Source organism: Tauraco erythrolophus, chromosome 12 (genome assembly GCF_009769465.1).
Source record: "Tauraco erythrolophus isolate bTauEry1 chromosome 12, bTauEry1.pri, whole genome shotgun sequence".
Lineage (NCBI taxonomy): Eukaryota > Metazoa > Chordata > Aves > Musophagiformes > Musophagidae > Tauraco > Tauraco erythrolophus.
In genome coordinates, this window is record NC_141476.1 from 22502790 (window position 1) to 22528831 (window position 26042).

The 26042-nt window shown below is 40.1% G+C and overlaps 1 protein-coding gene across 2 annotated transcripts in view; it reads left to right on the forward strand.

Annotated features, from left to right (window-relative positions):
• The first annotated feature begins 8660 nt into the window (after positions 1–8660).
• The window catches only part of HDAC11 (histone deacetylase 11), a 31216-nt gene continuing 13834 nt past the window's right edge, over positions 8661–26042 (forward strand). The window contains exons 1-5 of one of the 2 annotated variants that reach the window (XM_086618947.1): positions 8661–8714; positions 10962–11110; positions 14175–14275; positions 20598–20714; positions 25865–25907. In XM_086618947.1, the coding sequence (XP_086475073.1) occupies positions 11044–11110; positions 14175–14275; positions 20598–20714; positions 25865–25907 (328 nt within the window). In that variant the 5' untranslated portion in view covers positions 8661–8714; positions 10962–11043. Of the gene's footprint in view, positions 8715–9186; positions 9219–10961; positions 11111–14174; positions 14276–20597; positions 20715–25864; positions 25908–26042 lie in introns of those variants that run through there. The other variant, XM_086618946.1, reaches the window with a different exon arrangement.

The window sequence follows — 26042 nt, forward strand, 5'->3', positions numbered from 1 at the left end:
TGTTACAAAACATACAGACAAGTTCAGATAAAAATATGCTAAAAATTATGTTTTTTGAAAGAAAAAGAACACTGAAAAGTTAGGAAATATCGGAAGAAGATTACTTGGGCAAGCTTAATATGCCTCTTTTTCACATGTAAGATTCTGTAATCTTTAATTACCTGTTCAAACAGTGCTGGTATATGGACAGAGACCTTTTGGAAGAATCACTGCTCTGCTCAAGGGCACAGAAAGGATGATATTTTGCTATTTTGTTTTCTCCTCATTATTCAAGCATGTGCCCTGAAGCCTGATCTACTGCACATGATTCAAACCAGGCTCTGGAGAAGAATAAGTACTTTCTTTTTCTGACATATCCACCCATCCAAGAGCCATCACTAGTGAACAGATCTCCTCAACATCTCTGCAAGCCAGAGAAGTCGTGTTAGTCACAATTACAGGAGTAGTGGTATTAATCATACTGAATACACTGGTGGGCAACTGAGCCACAGATGCACAGTTCACAACTACTCATTCAAAATGCCCTAGTTTAGAGGAATACTCAAGGATTTCTGACACTGATACATTTAGATTTGACTTTCATTAATTTAATGTAGAAACAATTCTATAATGCCAACCACAAGCACCCCTAAAGAGTGAGCATTTGATGAAAAGCTTTGGTCCTAATTATTAAGAACTCATTTTCAGAGGCAAGGTTTATACTGCTCTCAAATAGGGAGAGCCCAGAAAGAATAAACTCCATTACGTATTTTGGTTCACCATACTCAGCCATAACAGGTTTTTACATAGATGTGAAGTTGCAAACTCCTGGGGGCTCTGCCACGTCCCAAATAGGAGATTTTAGTCTCCCTTATAGTAGCCATATAACCCAAGTATGTATGGATTTTACAAAGGTAAATAATTTTAACTGAAGCACTAGAAAAAAACAGGCTGACTCAGTGGAACTTACTCACCTTGAAGTTAATCCCTTATTTCATAAGAAAAAAAGAATAGCTAAATTTGAGAGAGCAGCAAATACTCTCATGAGTTTCACCAATTACAGAGAAGGACTGAGTGGGAAGCAGAAATGGAAGCCTGTGACGTGCAGCAGGTCAGCGGGCAGGGAGATGAATTGCCTTACCCATTGCTTTGGTGACTTTTTCCAGTTTTTCTGGCACCGAGGGAAGGAGGAAAAGTTTTGACCCCATGCTGCTGCTTTAAATCACCACACACCCTGAATCAAGATGATATAAGCTGCAATTAATGCAGCACTAATACAAGAATTGGTGTAATCACAGTAGCTAAATGAGAAGGATGCTAATTGCTGGTCATTGACATACTTCAACTGATGAGCAGCCCATTAGTCTTAGAAATGAGGAAGGTTTATTATTACCATGTTGTGTGATCAGCACGTCTTTGTCAAAATAACTTCCTGTGGAATAAAAATAAGAAATGAGCTGCTCCTTACATATGAAGAGAAGTTTTGCTGAGATGGCTGAAAACCATGGTTTGGTTTTGCTCTTATTGCAAGTCTTAGTTCTATGGAAGGCAGTGAGGAAAACAGAAGGGGTCATCTTTTTCTGAAATTCTCTTCTTCTGTGTGGACGTGAGGAACAATCTCTGGCTTTGATACTTTCTAGAAAGCAAGTATTCCTTAAAATGGGATTGCATCATGGTGCACTGAGTGTATCTTTGTTCCCATATTACTTCTACTATCTTTTTATATCTAAATATATGCATATATATCCATCATGGTTCTTTACCAGTAGGAATTTTTATTGCAATACAACTAAGAAATGTTATTTTGTTCTAAGTAAAAATAAACACAGATCACATCCCAGACGTGGCAGTGTGACAAAGCAATATTTGTCACAACTAGATTTTGGGTAGATTCTGGCTGACGGCTCCTCTGGCCACCCACCAGAGCACCCCAGAGTCATGCAGTAGCTACACAGAGCCAATGCAGGTTCCTTTGGCACTTTATTTTCTTGCTGGTAGGGTTTATCTTCGCTTCATAGATTTCTGGCTTCCTTAAGAGTTCCTGGGTACAGAGCAGAGCAAGCACTGTTGCAGAGTCCTGTCAACTCCTTCTAATTTCTGTGAGCAGTATATTCAATTCTCTATCAATAGTAATTAAGTCCATTTTTAAGTAATGTTGCTTAAAGAGACTGAAAAATGGATTTAAATATACCATTGGGAAGTTCCTTACGGAATTTGATCACCATGGAATCATAGAATCACAGAATGGTTTGGGTTGGAAGGGACCTCAAAGATCATCCAGTTCCAACCCCCCTGCCATGGGCAGGGACACCTTCCACTACACCTGGTTGCCCAAAGCCCCATCCAGCCTGGCCTTGAACACTTCCAGGGATGGGGCAGCCACAGCTTCTCTGGGCAACCTGTTTCAGTGCATCACCACCCTCAGAGAGAAAAATTTATTCCATATATCTAATCTAAATCTCCCCTCTTTCAGTTTAAAGCCAAAAGAGTGTTCTTCACCCTTTAAAAAAAAAACCACTGAATGTCCCTAGCATCCCCCGTGTATGCCACTTTTCTTTTGAAATGCTTCATGTAATAGTTTAGTTCTTTCCTTCAGTAGCTACAGTTTGGCTGGATGCAGTGATGTAGGGTGATCATCTCGGAAGCTGCAGGGCATTATTCAGCTATATTTTACCATGTCTGTCTTCTTGTGATCATGACATCATAGGCATTCAGCAACTGAGACAGCTGTTCAGTAACACCACACATAGGAGCTGGATTGCACTAGCTGCCTGTTTGTGATGCAAAAAGTTGGTATTCATTCATGATGATCTAGTTTCAGTGCCAAACACCTGATAACTCACCTCTAAGTTGTGCTGTGAGATTTGAGAACAAAGAAAATGTCCAATCTAGTTGTCATACCACATCCCTATCTAAACGTGTAAACATCTCATGGTGCCAGTGAGGAATTTAATCTGAAGGCCTTTGACGCTGAAGGAGAGTTTCTGAATAGTTTTCAGCTTATCAAACTTACAAAGCCTGGCATAAAGCCTCGTCGTTTATTAATGGTTCATATTGTGGTAGTTCCTTTGCTTTTCTTGACTGTGCCCAGGCAATATTGATATTGAAATTCCTTCAGGATATCTCTGGAGGCATTGTTACCTTGCAATTTATGAATCTAAAACTAGTATTTAAATATGAAAGTATCGAAAATGGATAATGGCTCTGGAAATGTTTCAAGTACGTTTTGCGTCGTGATGATGTTTCCCCCAAGCCGCACCTCACTTCCTTCACTGAACCCCTGACTTCGCTTGAGACAGCAGAAGTGCTCCCAGTCGTTGCAAATGCTAATTGTGCTGCTGGTAGCAGAAAATTCATGCTCCTGGTTGTGCTTTATGTGCTTGGCTTCAACATGTAACAAAGTCATAGTCAAACGGAATTCTCCTGTATATTTAAACCAGATGTCTATACTAACTGATCTTTTTAGAGAAGATTCTTTCAAGGGAACTTGAACTTTCACATGTATTTGTTTTCCAGTATAAGCTTGATTGTCCTTACTTACTGTACAGTACCTTTTCTGAACAATGTTATAAAGCCAAGAAATGTCTAATGTGTATATAAAGGACGTATCAGTGATTCTGAGTAATCTTTTCTCGTGGGACTGTTGGACTGGATGTTTTAATCCCTCCCTAGACTTTATTCCAGTGGGAATTCTCCTTTCTACTTATTGATAACTTCAGAAATATTCTGTGAAACTGCATTTCCTTCCCCGTCCCTCCGCCCTCAATTTGATTAAGTACCAATAGTAATCACTAGGAAATCGTTACAATTATTACACTGAAAATTGTAGCAATTGTTACCTTGTTAATGGGAAAGGTGCATGAGGCCATCAGAAACAAAAAGTTGTCGTGAAATCTGAGATGTAATCTTTTCTTGGTAGCATACGGAATAGTATCCTTTTAAACATTTTGCCAGGGTTCATTACACTTTCACCACCAGCTGAGAACCGGATGTTCCAATGCATTTCTATCGAACATACTTGGAAAATGCAGGACCGAAATCGGTGGTTTACTTCACCGCTTTCTTGCGTATTATAAACAGATTAAAATCACTCATTTTATCAAAGCACCGAAAAATCAGAACAGAGCAAGTACCAGCTAAATGTGCTCGGCTGAACATGCTAATTCTTAGATGAAAATAGTTCTTGTGAATAGTTCTCCTGATTATTCTTAGGACTGGATATTATGACAACTGTACATGTTACACAGAACCCCGTCTATTTTGATAAATAACAGAGTGCTAGACTTCAGGTTGTCTCTGTAATTGGTAATGAAATTACAAAATTATATACTATACATACATTTATAAATATGCTCTGGGAGAACAGATACAAATCAATTTGGAGACAAATCTGAGGTAATAGAGAATGTGTTATTAATTAATTCGTGTTTCTCTCCTCTGCTCATGTTCACCCAGTTAAGTAGCTAGCTGCATCTCTGAAGGGACCTGCAAATGAATCACTTGTTTGAAAACTTTTCTTGCTTCAGAAAGCACCTCATTGTACTCAATACAATACTCTCCATTTTAATATTGACTTGCAGATGTTTAGAGTGTACGAGAGTAAATCAAGCTTATGGCTTCCCTCACTGGTTGTCGGCGCAAGGTGCTAAGCCGAGTCCCTCTAGTGAATCTGAAAAGGCTATTTGAAGTCGATATTTTGGATAAACTCTTCCTGGGATTTGTACAATCTGAATTCTTTTGCAACAGCCTGTATCTCTCATTTCAAAAATCCCATGACACTGAAGGCACAGAGTGGTGGTTAGTGCTATTGTGCTCTATTGTTTTAAAACCGGAGGATTTCAGTCAGATGTAATTCAGCGAGGGAGGAAGACTCAGGCTAATCAGAGTGAAGATAAGACTGTGACGAGAATAATGATATCTTTAAGGAATACTCAGGCCTTGCATTTCCAGCTGCTCTGAGCAGCAGCAAGGAAAGAAAACTGTTTCAGTTTCTGAGCTATAAAAAGCGCAGACCTTTTTCTGCTCTGCTGGATTACAGGAATAAATAATTTCATGTTTTCTGCTCACCGTGGAAGTAAATGCCTGATCTCAGTCATGTCACTGCATGGCAGATCAAAGCCCTCAGGATCAAAGAGATTAAAGTAGCACAGGCTCTCAAAATATTATTTTCTGATTGAAAAACACTAAAATTTCTGTAGAAATGCATGTAATGAGTTACTACTAAAATTTTTCACAGGAAAAGTCACTCCCAATGTAAATAAAAAAGCCATTTTCTATGTGTTCCTTTAAAAGTGTTTCACCCCTGATTTCATCTGTAGCACATTTCTTCATGGTACCTGTTTCAAAAGCCTCAACTCAAAGTAGTTTGAAAGCAAGCTTTTTTGTGACGTGGCTCTTATTTAAGTCCTGACGGTGCCTCACCCCTTAAGGAAGGATATTTTGCATCTCACAACTGAAGCAAAATGAGCTGATTTGCATACTGCTCGTTTTTCCTGCAGAGGACAGGCTGTTGTCACAAGAGATGGAGTGAGACTTCGGAGGCAGTCGAGCCCCTATAGAGCAGGAGGATAGCTGCATGTCAGGCCTGAGCAAACCTACTGGGATTATTCCAACCCTTGCATTATTCCAGCTCCAGGCAGTAACTGGAAAGCTTCTAGGAAGTTAAAATAATACTGTAAGTTGCATCAACTCTTAATTTTGGCATCATACTGCTTCACCTGTGAGACACGTGACCCGAAGGTTACATCACTGATACAGATTATGGATGACTACTGAGAGTATGGATCCATACTCTCAATTTTCACAGGATCTTGAATTTCCTACCACTGACTTGTCTCTAACTTCACTGTTTCTTGATATGGAAAAACCTTCATCATGTTTTACCATTCATCATGTTTAAGTAATTTCACCATCATAAGAACATCAGAACTAAGAAGTCATTTTCTATTGTATGGGAGGTTGAGAAGCTGATGAAGGGCTTTTGCCAAATTCCCTCATTCTACTAAAGAATGAATGTGCAACAAATTACCTGAATAGATTTAATAATCTGGCACAATTACTGGCAGGCCTGACCAGCCAGTCTCTTTCAAATGGGACATTAGTCAAACTTGGGTTTGTGTTTTCTGAAAGTTGCTTTTGCTAGCAACTCAGGCTGTGGGACCCGGCTTCAAGCGGATCCACTCAAGTGGATCCCTGAACTTCAGAGAGATCAATCACACGAACAGCCGGAAAAGAGTTCCCTGGAAGGACGGGGCCATTTTCTGAATCGATTTCAAACCGGAGCCCCATCATAAAAAAGTATTTCTCTTTGGAAGGCAGGCTGTCCTCCCAGAGGTGCTTTTTACGATTTTCAACATGAGATGAGTGATCTTCTGGATGACAAAGAGCACGTTAAACAGACCAAACCTTGAGAGTTAATAGGTTGCTGTTATTTATTATAACAATGATGTGCCTGTGCTTTCAAGTATGTAGCAATTAATTAAACTCCCTTACCACAAGACCTCAGCATTATCCATAATATTGTCAAAACCATTCAAGTTGCACTTTGTCTCAACAGAAGCAAAACAGTATAAGGAGAAAACATTTCCTTTGTCTTGGGAAAATAGAGCTATCAGTTGAGAAATAACATCAGTACCCTGCACGAGCTGAGTTGTGCTTCATCTATTTTCTCACTTTTGTGGTGCATTTGGGGGTAATTTTGGAAGATTCCAAGAAATCTAGAGAAGGCTGGGTTCTGTATGGTCTATAACAATTTTCTGCTTGTTATGAGTATGTGCTTTTATTCTAAGAGACTCAGGTCATCTTCTCATATTTGCTGCTGACTTATGCTTGTTGCTCTGCATTTCAAATTTGTAAAGATTAGAACTCGCCAGAACTTTTAAAGGAAATATGTTTCAGCTAAAAGTAGGGATTCAGCTATTCCAGTATATTTTATAATGTGTATGAATTTAAAAGTGTAGTATTTGAGCCAGATTTTTATTTTTTTAAATCAAAATATTTCACTTATATGTATTCAAAATACAGTTTCAGGACAGACCGATTTTTTTAAACGTCACTTTTCTTGAAATATTGCAATGTTGTAAAATATAGTGTGAAGCCCAAATTTTCCTGAAAAGGAGTGACTAGTGACCCAAATTTTGTTGTTAAACCAAAAACTGCTCAGCTCTGTTTCTTCTAGCACGCTGTAAGGTTTTCTAATCCATTCACCCTGAAAAGTCTGCTGGCAGAAAACTGAAGGTCAGAGAAATGTCCAAAATCCAGCAGGGGTCGTTCTCTTGTGTATCTTGGGCCTAATTCATGAGGAAGTAATTACTTCCCTATACAAAAAGATCAGAATGAACAATGTTATGCCCTATACAGTTTGTTTAAAACCACTAGAAACTTGTGTCAGTGATGAAACTAACTGTAAATGTCTCCACTGCAGCCTCCTCCGCGGTGAGGACTGCCCACGTGCAGACGGCTCGTCGAGTGTTCGGCCTCCGCAACTGCAGTTCCTTGGAACATGAAGAATAACAATCACAGAATGCCCAAATGGTAAATACATACTCTAAACAACATTTTCTAATCTGTAGTTTCTTAGTGTGTCCTGCACTGAAACAGGTACATGTTTTGGTCATATTCCTTTTTCTGCTGGAGACAGAAAGGATTGTACCCCAGCACGCGCAAACAGGCATTAGTCTGAAGATGCGCAGTGCTTCCTTGGGGTGCCTCCAGAGAGCACGTTTCTGCTGCTGGTGCAGCAAGGAAACAGTATCGTTGGGGCCTGGTGGCAATCAGCCTGCAGGGAGGAAGCCAACTTACTGTGGCATGAGAGGAGGAAAACGAGACCAACAAACATCACAGCTAGACAGAACAGAGGAGTAGATATTTCATTTGATTTTTGGTGGTAAATAAATGAACCACTAAGCAAACGTTCCATTTGGAGAAGTGTGGGTGTCATAGTTTAGATCTGGATGATTAATGGGAAAGCACATATGAAAAACGACATCCAACAAATATGGAAACTAGTCTGCAAGTTTATTTTTAACTTAACATTAAAACTTTTAACATTTAAATGGAAATGAAATAACAACACATTCCATTTGCATCTAGTTAACTGAACAAGACTCAAACTCTAATTAAGCACCAAGCATTAAGTAGACAGAAACAAGGAATAAAAGGTAGATACGCTGAACTAATACTGAGGCAAGTGCACAAAGGGCCAGAACAAAAAGAAATGTTAATTAAAAGATAATGTCAAAGGGAATGAACGTTTTATTGGGATAACAGTCTCCTGCTGCTAAATAAACACCAAGGTGAAGTCCAGGCATCCATCAGAACTGAATGCCAAGCCAAAGCCAGCGTATTTTAAGAAGACAGACATTTATCTGGAACTCTCATAAAGAGACATGACTCCTCATGAGAAAAGAGTGCTTCTGTACATTTATCCTTGGTTTGATAGATATTGCTGATATTGGGGGACCATTTTTCATGACGGTGTTATTGATTTAGCTGTACAACTCCATAAGAAATGCTTTTTGTCTATATTCAAGCAGGATTAGTAAAGTACACTTAGAAATTGGCTTTTGACTTGAAACTAGGTTATTTTTCTTGTGTGCCTGAACATAGGGATGATGTTCCTGGGATGAATCCTGGCCTGACAAAATCAGTGGAGTTCTGCAGCTCACATAGATAATACCATTTCACCTTTGCTGCCTTCATTCTGCTGCTGACCTGCTATGCCTCTTCACCTACTGGTACCTTGTTAATTTTATTTTATAACGAGGATAATATTTTCCTATCAAAAGAAACTGTTTGTCTGGAATTGCTTTGAGGCCCTCAAAGATATAAAATCACAGCAGCAGCTGATGTAAAAATCTGAATATTGGGGTTGAGTTTTTCCAGCTCCCCCAACATTAGACCAGCTGTTTGTCCTCAGTTCCCTTTATCCCATGCCTTCTCCATTTGATCTTCTGTGTGCTGCCCCGATTCTTCCACGTCCTCCCACCGCCTCTCTGCAAGCGGCCCCTCCGTGTGCCCTGCCCCGGAGCACCACGGCCCGCCCGCCGCATCGCCCGAGCGCCCCGCGCCCGCGGGGGCACCGCTTCACCTCCGCCCGCCCCGGCCGGCGCTCCCGGGGGCGGCCGCTCCGTGTCTCCGCCCCGCGGCGGGGCGGCGCCGCTGGGGCTGTCGGTGCGGGGCCGTGGGGCGCCGCGGAGCCTGCGCGGCCTGGCCAGCGCGCCCGCGGAGCGCGGGGGGATGTGAGTACCGCGCCGCGCCGGCACGGGGACGGGCGGCGGCTCTGCCGGCGGCAGGCGGCTCTCGGGGCGGCGGGAGGGCGCTGCCGGCGCCCGGGCCCGGCGGAGGCCTGCCCGGCTTCGGGGGCAGGGCCGCACGGTGCGCCCGGGGAGCCGCGCGGGGCGGGCGGGCTGCGGCTGCGGCGGCGCCGCTCAGCCTGCCCGGGCCCGGCCGCCCCCTGCCCGCCCCGGCCCCGCCCGCCGCAGGTGCCCGGTTTCGGGGTCAGAGCCAGTGCCAGGTGGGCGCTGGTGGCCCCTGCTCCGCTCCCGGCGGGGTCCGCCGCCTCCCCGTCCGGCCTGCGGCGTGAGCTGCCCGGCTGCCAGCAGGGCACGGGGGGGCGCCGGGGAAACGTTCCCTGCCGTCGGCCCCCGCGGTACCGAGGCCCTGCTGGCAGGCAGGGAGGGGAACGGGAGCGGGGGCGGCACATCCCGTTTTGCAGAAGCTGCCTTTTGTCGTGGGGTGGGGCGCGGGGAGGCTCCAGGGAGCCCTGGCTCTGTTCGTGGGTCGTGTGTGGGGAGCAGGACTGCAGTCCCTGGTGAAAAACCTCCATTGTTTTCCTGTGTGTTTTTTTTTGTTTTGCTTTTAGCTGGATTTTAAAAGGGCATTTTTGAGCATACTTAGGCTGGACATGCTGTTTGTGTTGTTCACCTGACAAAAGACTGCTCTGTCTTGCTCAGTAATTTGCCAGGCCTTTTGTAAACTTTGGCTAAATTTTGGGGAGCAAGAGAGGTCTCAGCATAACTTGGTAACGTGGGGCTTGGGGCAGAGAAGGGAGGGCACAGCTGGTGGGATAGCTGAGTGTGACCACAGAACACCTCTGGGCTTTGGCCTGCCTGTTGACCCGTGTGTGCACACCGGCGGCCACCGAATACTCAGTGTGTGTGTTTGTAAATGCAGAGCACGGCATTGCTTGCCACTTCTGAGAAAGGGTTGTGAAGGAGGCTCTGAGCTCGCTCTGCTGTCGCTCCTCATATTTGGAGAACATAAGAGTTTGGAGGGGGAATAGGTAAAGGGAAGTAGTGGTTAAGGGTTACGGGCATGAGATGCAGAGTTGAGGGTATGTCCTGGGGTCGTATGCCACGCAGATACAAAACCAAGCCTCTTTACTTCTGCTGAGCTGGTCACAAAACCATCTGTTACTCTTAGGAAAGGATCCTGTAAGGTTTTCCAGTCCTGTGTTGTTAGAAGCATCGTGTGTAAGAGCAGTGTGGTTTGCTCTTTTCAGTTGTATTTTGATACAGTCTTTAAAATGTGAGTCTGGTAATGTATTTGTTGAAGGTCACGTTGTCCGTAAAGCTGCATGGACCTTCTAAGGTAGAGGTGCTGCTGCTTGATGAACTTGGAAGGATGAGGGGAGAGAAGCAAACGTTTTCGTTAATTAATGTCTGAAATGAACTCCTTATGCATGGTTCATTAATGTACTTTCTTCAGCCTTCAGTTATTCTTTTTTTCACCACTTCTGCTTAGTTCAGGAGTGTAACTGTACTAGTTGAAGTGAGAGTGTTTCTCTCCCTGACTCTGCTGCTGAAGAACAGCTAAACAACCAAGTGTTTCCTTTAGTAGCCGTTGCAAATAGCATCTTCAGGAATCATTCCCAGGGTAAAGTTAGTATTAATAAGGACTCTAATCTGGGATTTTAGTGAAAAGCATTTGACTGTGTAAATCGTTGCTGAAAATGGTGACTAGTTTGTTTTTTGCTTTTCAAGGCCTCACAGAACTGAGTTGTACGAAGATCCTCCATCAGCATGTTGGCCTATCGTATATTCTCCAGACTACAACATTACGTTCATGGGACTTGAGAAGCTGCATCCATTCGATGCAGGGAAATGGGGAAAAGTAATCAATTTCTTGAAAGGTAAAATAACAGAAGGTACCTCGTAGACCAACATTTGCACAAAAACTGGTAGAAATCATGTAGTTAGTGCAGACTTATGTTAAAAATGGCAGTATAATAGTGACTGTACATCTTCATTGCTCATTGTGTAGATTTAAGCTACGCTCTTTAATCGTATTTGGAATGTTTTAGTATTCTTATATATTTGCAGACTTAAATCTTAGTGAGTTAAATTGGTTGTAGGATTTCTGAGGGTTGGATGTCACATTGTTGAAGATGTTATCTATGAAGCATTTAAAAGATGAAAATTGTAAGGTTAGAGCAAACATCCTACACCCAGCCTTTTTAATAGAGGTTTGTTTCGTAGTCCTTTAAAAATGTATTTTCTAGCCTGCTCCACTAAATAAACCCACAGCTTTGGTTTCAGCTCAATCAAGGTGTCTGTGCAGAGTGAAACTCATGAAATGTGATTGAAAATTGAAGCTTATTAAATGATTTGCTCTCCCCAGAGGTGTGAATAGTACTGGTCAGAGTAACTAGTTTGGCTCGTTTCAATCTGGCCCAGAGCTTTACAAGACTCTGAGTAAGAAGGAGGAAGGAGAAATATGAGCATAGCAATGTCTTAGACCATCTTACAATATTTCTGATTTTTGTGAAAGCATGAAGTGAGCAGGATACCATTGCTTGGCCTTTATGAGAAATGTTCGTCTCGGCTATTTGAGAACTCTTTCCATCTCTGAAGTGAGCACCAGAATCTCGACTCTCAGCGTAGCCAGAGTTAGATGCAGAATGCTAGAGCCTCGTGGACGTAGCTCAACATGCTGTGTTTTGATACTCAATAGATTTTTAATGATTCAAACACTTCCAGTTCTGGATGAGTGTACAAGAACAATATTTCCTTTAAGTTTCCTCGCAGTTCCGGTTTGCCCTTTCCTTTGAGGACCAAGCCTGGATGTAAAACAGAACAAAGACTTCAGTTTCATAGCAACGAATGGAAAATCCTTCCTATATTAGCTGCAAGCTTACAAATGGTTTGGCTTGCAGGACCTGAATTGCAGTTTGGGAGTACTGTGGATAGCTTCCTATAGCCTTGTACTTCTATTGCTTTACACCTGGTGTAGCAAGAACTGGGGCATTCCTTGGGGCTTGTGAAACTACAGGTGTTAATGACCGGCCTGCTGCGGGGTGTAACTTAGTTATTCAACATAGACTGCAGAGAATCTACTTGGAAATGGTGCTTTTCAGGCTGAAAGATAAGTGCAGCTTCTATAAATCTGTTCTTATAAAGAACCTTTTGTGATGGTGCTCGCTATTGCTGTTTAAACAAATTGGAAGATACAGGCAGAAATACATTAAGGAAATACAAATGTAAGAACCAAAGTTAGGATCAGGGGCTGTAAAATCTTGGCATCTCTTCATCTAAAGTTTAAGATTGCTCATCAAGTTTTAAAAAAAAAAAAAAAGACTTTTTCTCTTGCCGAGACAAAAGTTGTCTGGGAGCCAGGCCTCTTCCATTTATGTGGTCCTAATGACTCCTTCAACTGGTGAACTTTTGCAGTCAAGTATTGCCCTTCTGACTTTGAGCTGCCTGGTATTCATTTAACTGAGATTAAACGAATTCTAACACTCCATTTAGTAGCTGAGTTTTGGATCTTTCCTCTAACAACCTTAAATAATTAAGTCTTGGATTCCATGACCGTTTTCTTAATTAATCAAAACATTTGCCTTTCTGCTGCTTGTGTAAACTCCTTTCCTCTAGCTCTTTTCTGTGTGAAGTGTCCACTCTGTGCTCTTAGTCTTTCACAGAAAATTAGTTTTCCCAATCATTTTACTCTCCTTGCTTTGTAAAGGAAAAAGAAGCCACAGGATACCCCAGGGTGCTTTTGGTTTTCTCTGGCTCTGAAGTAACTCCTGGCAACAGCTGACCTGCTCTGTTCCCTGTCATCTTCTAGAAAATCACCAGTGAAAATCTTTCTACACTTACCTCTCCTTCCTCAGAATGAAACCGTTGACAGTTTGGCTTTCTGTCTGACACCAGTGAATGAATGAAATGCTTCTCAAGCCTCGGTCAGGAGAAATGTACGCTTGCCAAAACAAATGTTGTTGCAGGTGCTGCTCTTGTATAACACTTCAGAACAAAATCTCTCACATTTGTGAGTTGTTTTCTTCCTCCTCCAAGTATAAAATTGGAGAAGAGGTACAGTCTTAGAAGGCTGCAGCCATGCAGCAATTAAATATAATAGTTTTTCTGGGAAGATGGGCATGATGCCTTATATTTGTCATTTGTAGTGATCATATGCAAAGCAGCGTTTTTTTTCTGCACGGCTTGGCTTTTTTGGTTGACCCTAACTTTAACTTTCTGGCAAGTATATCCAGATGTATGCATTCAAACGTGTTATCTTTGGTCACATTCTGAAATCCTGGAGTGGTATTTTGTAACTTACTCTTATAAAGCTAGGTTTTTCAGTAAGCTATGCAATGGTCTCTCAGAGGAGGAATTAATAGCTGGTCATTGTTTTTTGTTGAAATTAAATGGAGGTAAGGATGTGACAGAACTATCCCAATTAAGCATAGACAATCTTTCCATGAACATCCAAGCAATTCTTTTGTTTTGAATTTTAATTTTTTTTTTAAATTTTCCTCTAATTTAGGTAATTAAATACTAGTATCAACAGTGGAATTTCTTAAAGCATGTTAAAAAATGGTAAATGTTTGATGGTACGAGCACTAAGACTTCCCCAGTCTGTAGGGGGACTAGACTGTAAGGAGTCCTGTGATTATTTTGTGTCCATCCTGTCATTGCCTGTCTTTTCTTTTGGTTTAAACAAGAAGTTGCCATGATTACACTCTGAAAACTTTCTGTGAACAATATTTATCATATACACACTACCTTAATGACTTACATATATAGAGGGTGGTCTGTATTTGGAAAACTTGTGAGCACCGAGTAAACAAAAGTGGTTTCAGTGATTGACGGTACCGATGAAGTTATTACATCAAGCCTAAAGTAGCTGCTTTGGCAGGGTGGAATATGGAAGTTAAGCGATGGTAAACAATGCCAATTGTTACTTCTCTTCTGTTTCAGAAGAAAAACTAATTGCAGATGACTTGATTGTACAGGCACGGGAAGCTACTGATGAAGATCTCTTGGTTGTTCACACAAGGCGCTACCTTAATAAATTAAAGGTGCTGTACTTATTAATGTGTTTTTCAAGCAAACTGTCTACAATTAGTGTCGAAGGCCACAGATGTCCGACTAGATTTGTTACAAAATCAGCTTTAACAGATTGTAGAATGGTATATTTTGATAGCATGGGTAACATTGTCATTGAGAATACTGAAAGAAAAAGGTAGAAACAGTAAGCAATTCGCACTATAGAGGGGCGGAGGGGGAAGAGGGTTTAGCATATGATACAGGTGACCCGAAATGATTTTTCAGGAAAGTTAAACCTAAGGAAAAATTTAATGTTTGAGATGTAAATAATATTCTCCTTAGTACTAGGGTTTTAGTCTTCAGAAGTGTAAATTTTCATTTACTCTAATAAAATACTGTTCTGAAACTGAAAATACACTGGAGAGCACTGAAATGAAGCACTTTTATTGAATGTTTTTTAGTGTAAGCATTGCTTTCTGGGTTTGAGGTTTATGGAATCTCAAAAGAGCATCCGTGTCAGTCTGTTGTTGGGGGGAAGCACTGGCTTCATGCTCAGACACTGCCTGTTTCGGTAGAATGTGGAGAGAGCTGAAAGATCAATGTAGGGGCATAACCTTGCGTGTTACCTGTGTGTGAAGGTGTCCTGTACCAACTCATACAGGATTACATGTTCCTGGGGGATAAAGAACATTCTTGGGGTATTTCTAAATGAACATCCATTTGTTGAACTTCAGCGTAACTTTGAAACAGATCTCTGGTTCTGAATATATTCAGTCATCCGTAGGTGGAATTGGATAGTAGATAAGCACAGGTGACATTGCCCTTATTTTGCAACTCTTTACTTGGAGGGCAGAGAGGGATTTGTATGAGAAATAATCTTCCATTTCGTAATTCAAAAGAAGTTACTTTGAGTCATCTTTGCCCTTCTACAGTGAGAGAGTCCTTGTATTGCTATTTCTGGAATGCTTTGTTTTTCTGTGTAAGGGATCTCTTATTTGTGTGAACTTTGCTCACTCTTACTCCTTTTCTGAGTTGTCTTATGCTTCTTCATTCTGTGCTACAAAGTTACATGCAATTTCATACATCATTAGATTTGATCTTATTGCAGCTATTCTTGATATTGAGCTTTTAATTCTATAGAACCACCCACCTCTTTTTACTGAATCACTTCTTTAAAGCAGGGTTTAATGTGCATAGCTCAGTTTGGAATACCATAATAATGTTTTTAGTACCTACAGGATGGCTTCACAGGGAATCGTCTGCATAACTTGTGTCTCGGTGTTCAAAACCAGTACTGTCGTGTGCATTCAGATGTGCTAAACTGTGTATCAGTCATTCCCCTTTTTTTGAGAGAATATTTCCTGCGACTGTAAAAACTGAAAGATGTTGTATTGGTCATGCCAGCAAATTCCTGCCAAGCAATGAAGATAAAAGTGACTAGTTGCAAGTGAAAAACAACATGGTTAGACATGAGAAGGCCCGGAATATCCTCTGTATTGCTTTATCCAAAGTCCGCTGTGCTATTTTTTTTAATCCAGATAAGTACAGATCTACCAATAAATGGCATAGTTTTATGTTAGATCTACGAAGGTGCTTGCATTTCTGGGAATGCCTAGGTCTCTTAAAATAGTGGATCGCTGGAGTGTTCTTCATTTAAAATTTGAGCATGAATTTGTTAGGGAATTCCATACACTTGCCAGAAGAGATGGTGGTTGGTATCTTAGCAGCAGCTGAAGGAGCTGGCCGAGGGTTGGTTGAAGAGAAACAAAATGGTATGCACAAAGTAGATCAGACAGTAGTAGGAACTAGTTCTGCGTTGGAAGGAAGGGTCTCCCTGTTTCCTTACTTTAGGTAACATAACTAGTCCTTAACACAAAATTTGGCCTTTTGAATTGAGATGATTCCCCCTCAGTTACTCCTTTGAAGAATTTAGTTCTCTAAGCTAATGACTGGACTTTGATCATTTGCTTGCAGTACTTTTCCACTTACTGCCTTTTTCTAGTGTTATGTAAAATAATGAATTTCCTGCGTATCAGCATTCTGAAATTTTGGAAGGAGATAGGCAGTGAGGTTAAAGCTAGTTTTAGAAAATAGAAGTCTTTCACTTGAACTGTTTTGATATACGAGAAGCTCAATGATAACATGTATGACTGAATACTGAAATGCAAATGAGGAGGATAATGCTTGTGCATCAGTGGAATGCAAGATGTGCTATTCTGAAAGTGATCTGAAACAGGTGATCAGTCAATTGAACTTAGAAATTTTAATTGGTTTTATATATTTGCAAATTATGTAGGTTTAAAAATAAAAATTTCATGACTTTATTAGAAATGTAAGTTTCTCTGCTTAGTGAAAAATGGATTGATGTCATTACAGGGAGTGTTGCCTGGTGTTCAAGTGCTTCTGTGCTTTGACTCTTGCCTGGTCATGTGGGTTCATCTGCCAAGAGACCAGAGGTGCCTCCTGTTGTCGCATGGTGGTACTGGCAGCGTGCCCAGGGAGGGTGGTAGGACTCTGGGAAGGAAGGCAGTAGGAGCAGGCTCGTCAGATAATTTGTTCAGCCTGTGATGCTTCAGGCTGGTGTAGGGGTTCAGATAAACCAGCACAGAATGTCTCGTGGGCTGTGCGCGTTGCGTTGGTGACCATAGGTGACTTGGTAGCTGAGAACGTGTGATTCTGGTTTGGCTCAAATGGGCACCTTCAGAAGTGCTTAAAATTCCCCTGTCTGGTTCCTCAGGTCGTGCAGTTCTTGTGCTGGCATCTGTTGTCTCTGTTTGCTCTCTACATCCTGCCTTTGCCTTGCTCACTTTTTTGAGACTTCATTGGTGAAAAACGTATAAAGGCGTGTGGTGGTTTGCTGTAAAATGTTAACTTGAATGGTCATGAGAGCAGATAAATGAATCTGATCCCTTTTACGCAGATTTTCATGTAAATGTTAAAGTGTCAGGTAAAAGTCTGTAGGAATATACTAAAAATGTTATTTGGAAGGTATTGGTGTTTGAGTATGTTTGAAGAAAACACTGAAGAAGATTGCGTAGTCACAGGGAACTAGGTCTGACAGATTTCAGTATTTACACCACTGTGTAAAGGCTGTAGGGCATTCTTTGCGGCTAAAGCAACTAGTAAACCTCTTAAGGATAGGCTAGCGTTTGGTTATCTTTATTTCCTTTTAATATTTACAACTCAGGGGCTGGGAGACACCACAATTGTTTTTTGGCTGGTTGGTTCTCTTGGGTGTGTCACCCCTCATTGGTTTCTACCAGTGCAGTATCTTAGTCCTAATGGTAATAGTGCATTCATACCTTGACCTGGAAACTTTTGTGAGAATTACAAGCTTCCTGCTCTCCTTTATGATTTTATCTTATGTTAATTCAAGCTAAAAACATCCTTTATCTATTGAAGATGGACCCAAGTAGTTTTGTCCCAGGCAAGCTTCTAAATATAAAATCACGTCGGTTGCTTGGTGTTGGATTTTTAGGTCCATGAATATTCCCTTGAAGCTGGGACTAGCTCCAGGAACTTACAAAAGATTTAAATACAGTTTAAATTTAGATATTAAAGAACAAAAATGCATACTTTTAAAAAACCCTTACGTGTTGTTGGCTATTTAAAATCTTGGAATGCAATGAATGCATAACATAAAAGGCGCAGTACATCAGAGGTTGGTTTTGATCGTTAATGTGGTGTTTGATTAGTCCAGGATGTATCAGCATAAAAGCAACTCCTTTAGCTTTGTCTTCCTAATATTAGTTTTTCAGTTTAACTTTTAGTCCTTGAACACTAATAATTTGAAATCATTTGTAAGGTCATTTAACCTCACTAAGAAGAGTTTTTATAGTTAAGGAATTAAAGTTAATAGTAATAATACTCCATAAGTAAAGTCCTGCAAGAATATCCTCATTAAATGTATATGTTTTTGTAGAGTTTGGGCTTAAGTAAGGAAAACCAAGAACTCTTGAAGGATCTGTTGGTTGGTTTTGTTTCGGTTTTTTGGGGGGGATTTTTTAGGTGTAACGTCTTGGTATAGCGTTACACTTTGCCGCATTTAATGATACTGTCTAGTCATTTTGATAGGAGATGTGTGTTAAAGGAGAATATACCTGGTTAAGGGTTAACCTCACTTCATAACTCCTTTTAAGAAAATGGAGTGAAATTGTTTAAAAATGGAAGCTTAAATCATACGTGAATTATTCATCCAAAACACAGGAAAGTAAATATTTTTCTTAAATTTTTTTATATAAGCAATAGAAATAAAGAGTCCAATGGAGTTGATAGCTAAAAAGAATAAGTGAAAGCATGTTATTGAATAGTGTTTTTTATATGGTTCTTACTCTTCCTTGAATCCAGACCAAGTTTTAACTTCTGTTAAGTTACATAATTGCATGTTTACAAAACTACTAGAGAATCAGCACTTTGATGTCTGAGTTGAGAGCAAGTATCTACCAAAAGAAATAGTAATCGATATTCTGATTTGAATAAAATTAAAAAATGTTTTAAAAAATCAAAAATTTGAACGCTTTGTTCTCTATCAAAGAAAAACTAAGATGTGTGAAGACTTGTGTTATGGAAGCCAGCTGATAGCCTGGAAAACTTAATTAGTGTAGTCCTCATCTATTCAAAATAATTTTTTATTTTACAACATGAAAAGTATACAGCTGTATAAAACCAATTACTTTTGATTTTGAGAAGCATTTTCATTAGTCTACAGCTGCATTCTTGAGCCCCAAGACTTTCCTCACAGCAAAATGACTTTTCCCCCTTATGTTAGGACTCACATAAACACAGTAGAGGACTAAGTCTGAAGCAGTGCATGTCTTTGGGCTTGGCACTGTCCTCTGGATGTCCTCAGCTGCAAATAAAGTTTTGCTTACTCTTTACTCGTACCACATATGGGTTTCTTGCATTCACTTAAACACCTGCAGCAGTGCACCTATTGATTTGAGTCTTTATTGCTCCCACTTCTTTCTGTTGAGGTTAATTTTTTTTTAATCTGTGTTAAAACTTTCTGAAATTTTGTGATCACCGTTCACGTTTGAGATCAAAATTTGTTTTATCCAAATGTGACCTTTGCAATTGCGTTTTAGAACAGGATTGAATCTAGTTTTTTACATTATGCTAAAATATCTTTCAAAGAGACTTTTTCAGGATTGGCTATATCACAAGATAACCAAAGCACTTTGTTGATGATGGAGAGCTGATAGTATGGTAACAGAATAATGTCTTACAAATATAAAAGTAGTGAGAGCTTAAAATGAACTTTTGACAGAAGATAGTACTTAAGAACTTTATGAATAATGCTACCCCTCCACCCCACCCAGTAGTACTTTGTAGTTGAAACGTTCATAACTGGGAAGCCAAAGTAGCTTCAGGTTTTTTGAGTACCAGAGGACCCTGAAATTGGCATGTGATCGTCTTTGGTTAAAATCAACCACTTGTACATCCTGTCATTTGTACATAGACAGCTAACGGTGATCAGGTGACAGATGTACTGCATCTAGTTACATTTGCTAATGTTGAAGGAAATAGAATCTATCCAGAATCTTTGTACAGGGTGTCAAATTCGTAATTCTCGGTACCTGAGTGTTTCAGTTTGGGATGAAGAGGTATACTCCTGCTTGTGACTTGGGCTTTGAAACATGTTTAGCAGTGTTACCGCTGGTAGCCATGTTAGCAGAATTTCTTTGAAGTAACTTATCTGTATGTGTTTGCAAAAAAAGCATTTACGTATTGCAAATATTTTAGGTTCTAAACCTTCACGTCACATTCTCAATGATATGACTTCTTAACAAAATGTTTCCTTGAAACGTTTTCCAGAAGTGTTTAATATGCTAAATAAATTTTAATCAGTTCGCCATGCGAAAATTTGCACTGTGTGTTCACTTAAGTATTTGAAGTTCTCAGTTGAGTTGTTTGTTTGTTTTTCCTTTCTCCTTGGTATATCCTTTTGACTTTACCCAGGAAAAGATATTTTAGGTTTGAACAATATACCAAGCAGAGCTTGCTATTAATATTACAGAAGAATGTTTTACAATTCTTTCTCCTACTCCCAGGGATATTAGATTTTCTGAAATACTAGCTTGCTGAAAAGTTGCTGATTTATTATAATTTGATACTAAAATCTGAAAAATCTAGTGATGGTGATTGAAAGTGATGATTCTCATAGTTAACAACGTGAGGGTGAACCTAGTTGGAGGTTACTAATAAGGGCTGTTGTGATCACCCCTATCAAAAATATTAAAAATCTTGCTAAGGACCTGTGACTTCCTTTTCAGTAAATAACAACTGCTGAGAGATCTAAATGTCATAATTAAGACAGGCTACATTAATTGGAACTCTTTTTTTCCCCCTTTGTAGTGGTCGTTTGTTGTGGCTACAATCACAGAAATTCCACCAGTTGCCTTTCTTCCGAATTTCGTTGTTCAGAGAAAAGTTTTGAAACCTCTACGAACCCAGACAGGAGGAACAATAATGGTAAGGTGCTCTTGATTCACTTTTATTGTATTTAACCTTGCTGATCAAAACACTATAAACCTGTGAGTTAGTGTACAGTCCGAAACATAAGCAATGTTTGCTGCTTGTTAGCAACTACCAAGGTGAAGGACATCCCTGATTTCATGGTCCGTAATTTGCAGAAGCGAACGGGCAGCCTGGGCAAGCTATGATAGATGTGGCAGGACTTGTGGCAAATACAGAAACTGAACTGGCTTCAAACAGTGTTCAAATACAGACAAATTCTAGGAGTGAGAGGTTTCAAAATTGATAATAGAGAAGCTATTTTTAAAGCACATAATTACCAAATGGCCTTCGTTACTGTATGGGAAGAGATGCATGGTTTGATTGCTCTTGAGACTAGGTAAGTGTTTAAATTTAAAAATCATGTCACTTTCCTCATTTTAATGATTAAAGTTAGTTTTTCTACTTTTTCTGTTGTAAATACTGTGTATGCTGCTCAACTGAACTCAAGTGAGATGTAGCCTGTTTCACCTTAGCAGAATTGTTTTCTAGTTAAATGAGTGCTCGGGTCAGAAGAGCTGTGTAAGTGTTGTGAGACATCTAATTTTTCCTGAGAATTACAATTAGAGATGTTGAGGAGGTCAGAGGAAAGAGAGTAGTTAATAGCTGGAGCCAAGAATGAGTTATTTAAACCATGTATTGAGGGAAAGATGCCTTCAAAATTGTAAACCTGTAACTGGTGGAGTCTTTTCTGCCCTTTTTCGTCATTCCATGTCATATGAGAGCCAGAGTTCAGAAGCTGTACAGCGTGGTGCTGGGAGAAGAGTGACAGTCCTGGTCTCTCTTCACAGGCATTGAGCTCCAACAGTTAGGTAAATGGAAGATAAATAATCCTATCTGACCTCATTAATATTATGGTACAAATAGATCTTTGCTGCATTTTAGCTGCTCTTCCTGAAGATAGCTGTTACAGTGGGTACATGGAAAACGATAGAATCCCATACTGATTTCTCTATGTCTGTTTGAAGCCAGTTACTGAAGCACACTGTTCTGTGGGTTGGCAAACATTTCAGGGTATGTCTGTGCCAGACAGGAGAATACGATTTATTGCAACTACTAGATATTAAAGGTGAGAGAGACTGGGAAGCCGTGAATGAATGATAAAATAGTGGCATTGTTTTCAGAAATAGCTAATAGTAGCTTCCCATTTCTGTCAACAGAAATGTAGGTACTTAGTAATCTGCATTGGCGTCAAAGTTTCTTACTTTTAAACGCTCACCTTCGCAAGTGTATCAAGAATTCATTGAAGATGTAACACAAAGAGCTCTTCTATGACAAGTGCATAAAAGGCAGTGCAGCACGATTTTCAGAAACAATGAAAAAGGTCAAATCTGTTTGAGAGTCTGACCTATGAGAATGATGTGAGTGAGCCCAAAGGTTTGCTGAAGCAGTTCTCCAAGGTTTTTGGAGTAATTTTGTGGGGCCGACGTGAAATTGACTGTTGCTACTATCATTTGTGTGTACAAGTGGATCTGGGCACTCTTTAAGTTTCTGCCCTCTTGGATTTTACAATGCAGAGAGACAGTTGTTACCAGATTTTAAGGCAAGATGAAGTATCCTGCTTTTCTGTTGTATTTACTTTTTTAATGATAGAACTACCCAATGCCCAATTACTTACTGGAAAAAAAAAAAAAGGCAATTTTTCAGTATTTTAGTACTCTGACATTAAAACTGTGTCCCATCCAGCTGCTGGATTTGCAAGTGTGTATGTAAAAGTAACTGTGAGGGTTTTTTTTGTTACCAAAAGGTGGTAGAGAAAGAAATAGAATGGACTGGACAGCTTGTGACTGGGCTTAAATATCTACTGTTAATATTCAGAAACATCTTCTAACAGTGCAATTTAATTTTCTTAAGTATGTCATGAACTCCCTTTTTGCTTCAGAGCACTGGTCACAGATATTTAACAGTCTCGAGCTCTTCAGAAAGTTTGAGTATATCATCATGTTTGAGCTGTGTTGCCAACTGGTGCATTTTATTGTTTATAATGGGGACTGTAGTGTTTGCATAACATAGCTTTTCATGATACTGTGAAGTACTCAGAGTAGCTGGGAAGTATATCGACGTATGTATGCATGCGTTCAGAAGAATCTTGTTTATGATTGGAGGAAAAGTTGGGAGTTGTAATCATAGCAGAGAAGTAGCGAAGGGATATTAGAAGATGCCCTTTTTACAAGGGCATGTGGTGTAGGACAAGGGGCAACGGCTTTAAACTGAAAGAGGGGAGATTTAGATTAGATATATGGAAGAAATTTTTTACATTGAGGATGGTGAGGCACTGGAACAGGCTGCCCAGAGAAGCTGTGGCTGCCCCATCCCTGGCAGTGTTCAAGGCCAGGTTGGGATGGGGCTTTGGGCAACCTGGTGTAGTGGAGGGTGTCCCTGCCCATGGCAGGGGGGGTTGGAACTGGACGATCTTTGAGGTCCCTTCCAACCCAAACCATTCTGTGATTTTATGAAGATTTCCAGTAAGCTTTTGAACATGGGAATAGTAGAGAGAAAGATCAAAAAGTCCCCTTCTTGGTGCTGGAATTGTCAGTGTGAAGTGAGTTAACTGCTGCTTATTGCTCTGAGCTGTTAAATAGAAATGACCAGTGGTTTCTTCCTAAATCATTAGGACAATAGTGAGTCCTGTGCCATTTACCATGTTCAAGTGTCCTTGCAGGTTGCTGAGTCTGGTTTCCACTCAGGCTTGTGAGTGGAACTGGCTTTCTTTTGTTGTTTTAGAAAAGTTGTGTGTATCTCACCCACCTTGGACTCTGTTTCTCCAACTATTGTTCTCACCTCTTAAATCCTATTTCCTAATTTTACTTTAATTCTCTTGTGTTGCTCTGTCTTCTTGGATGTACGTGTTGTTTCAACTCAAAGAGTAGTGAGTGAGGTAAGGAAATATGTGAAAGAGTTTTTACGGTGTAGCGATGGCTGAGGCTTTGTTTTTGAAGCCTAAAAGTCTGCATAAGCAGGAGAAAACCAGATAAACTACTGAAAATGTTAAACCAGCCTCTAAAGACAATTGAAGTATATGATGGGTTCTGGATAAATCTATAGACTTACTGGATTATGGTAATAGGCTAGACAACAAAAACCATCACGTCCTGTAGTGGGTGTTAACTGGCAAAAGCGGAGCTGGTAGAAGTGGAACACAGTGCATCTGCCTAATGCAAACCTGCATAAACACCTGGAACGTTTTCTCCTGGAAGTTTACCAGCAGGAGCTGGAGATAGATACCAGCAAAACCACTTTGGTGCTGTGTAGCCATCTTGCTTTCAGTGGGCTGCTAGGAAGTTTGGGGGTAGCTTGACTTTTTCTTTTTTTTTTTTTTTTTAAAAATGATGTTCTAGACTGGGTAGTAGTAGAGAGGAAGAATTCTGGTTTCATGTCATTCATGTAGTTCAAGGTGCTTAAAAATTTTTGGTTGTGTTCTGTCTCCGTTTAGGCCTTCAGCATCACTTCAGACTCCTGGTCAGTTCTCTTCTGTGCTGTGTTTCTGGCTGCAGTCAGCAGTGGTTATCGAGATGAGGGTTTCCAGTCTGCACAGCCCTGGCTGAGTAGGAACATGCAGAAACTTCTCTTACTACAGTCACACTCTCCTTCTGTACAGTAGTTAAAAGGAGTGAAGGAAGTGGTAGAAGAGAAAAATAATTGGGCAGAGTCTAGAGTTTCCTAATATTCTACCTTTGATATTTCTGGAGGGTCTTGACTGTACATGTGTGTGAAATCTATTTCAACTTGGTCCTAACTAGTCAATACCTTACGTAGTTTTGTGATGTTTTTCATTGTGCTTGTGTTATCTTTAATTCCTAAATGTGTGCTCGCTGGTTATAAATGTGGTCATGTAGAAAAGATAGCCAGTAGTTCATGCCTCCTGAAATACAGATGACATCACTGGTCACTTTTAGATTGATCTTGATGCCCTATGCTGTTATTTTTACCTTTTTTATGTTTCATTATGGGGAAATAGGTCTGTACTTTAAAAGCAGTTTTGATTCATCAGATAATAAAATAGGTACGGTACAAGTCAGAAGTACAGTATTCTGCTAGTCCTGTTTATCATGAAAATTCCTATTGAGTTTCTGTACTTTCTAGTGATTATTTTTTTTTTTTAGCAATATGGGAAGATTGGTTTTTGATGAGGAATCCCTAGGAAGTATGCTAAATCACAGATAACGTGCTTTCTCTGGGACTTAATGGGGTTTATGGTTCAGAAACTGCAATCTTTTCTCAAGATCTAATTTGTGTAAGTTCGCACGTTCGTAACAGGATGATGTTTACCCTCTCAGTAGTTTTCTTAATACTAAATTAGAACTGTTCAAATACCACGTGTATTATGTTCTTTCCATGATTATGGAAAAGAACAATCTGTTTTTACCTTTTTCTCTTGTTCTTTTTTTTTCATTATAGCTAGTAATAACTGTTTTTTTTTTTTTAACATGACACTTAAGCAGTACTGCAGTTAAACACTTACTTGTCTCTTCCTGGCCAAAATAAGTCAGGTTTTTTGATTAAAATTTCATCGTTTAATCCTTTTGTATCTCTTCTCAATCAATAGTTTTGCTTCCCTGAATGTCATTTGAGTTCAAAGGGGAAATACAGGCACAGTTTTTCTGTACTGGAGGGAAAAAGATTGGTAATATTCTATAACTTCAGAAAGAAGGCACAGGACAATTAATACTGTCACGTTTTCCTGTCCCTACCCCCAGATGAAACTATGTTCATCTGTATTTTCAGGATTTTGAGCTTACATTCCTCCTATTTTTACATGAACAGGAAGATTCTTGCTCATTTTCACTCTTGCCAACCCTTGTACTTTCCTTTTTTCACTTGTCTGCTGGGGGTTGGTGTTGCTCTCTGCAAAGCGCAGTCAGTTTTAGATCTGTTCAACTGCCAGAGAATGAAATACAGATGAGATACCAAATATTTCATCAACTAATTATGCTGAGGATAGTTCTGTATGGTTCATATTCAGAGATCTGATTGAGAATGACCTGCAGTCATCCTAAAATTCAGTGGGCATGTCCGAATGCCAAGAGTTGCATTTGGGGTGGAAGCAGACAGTGTTAAATGGTTGCTTTGTTCATTCCTGACTTTCTCATGTGATTTTTTTTTTTAAGGCAGGAAAACTTGCTCTGGATAGAGGCTGGGCGATCAATGTGGGTAAGTACAAATGTAGTGCATTAAATGGTACTCGAAATAGTGTGTTTAAAATCATAGTATTTTCATTTAGCATGATGTGTATTCTGTTTATAGTAACAGAAAGTGACTGGATTGGGTTTAACTAAAATCAACTCT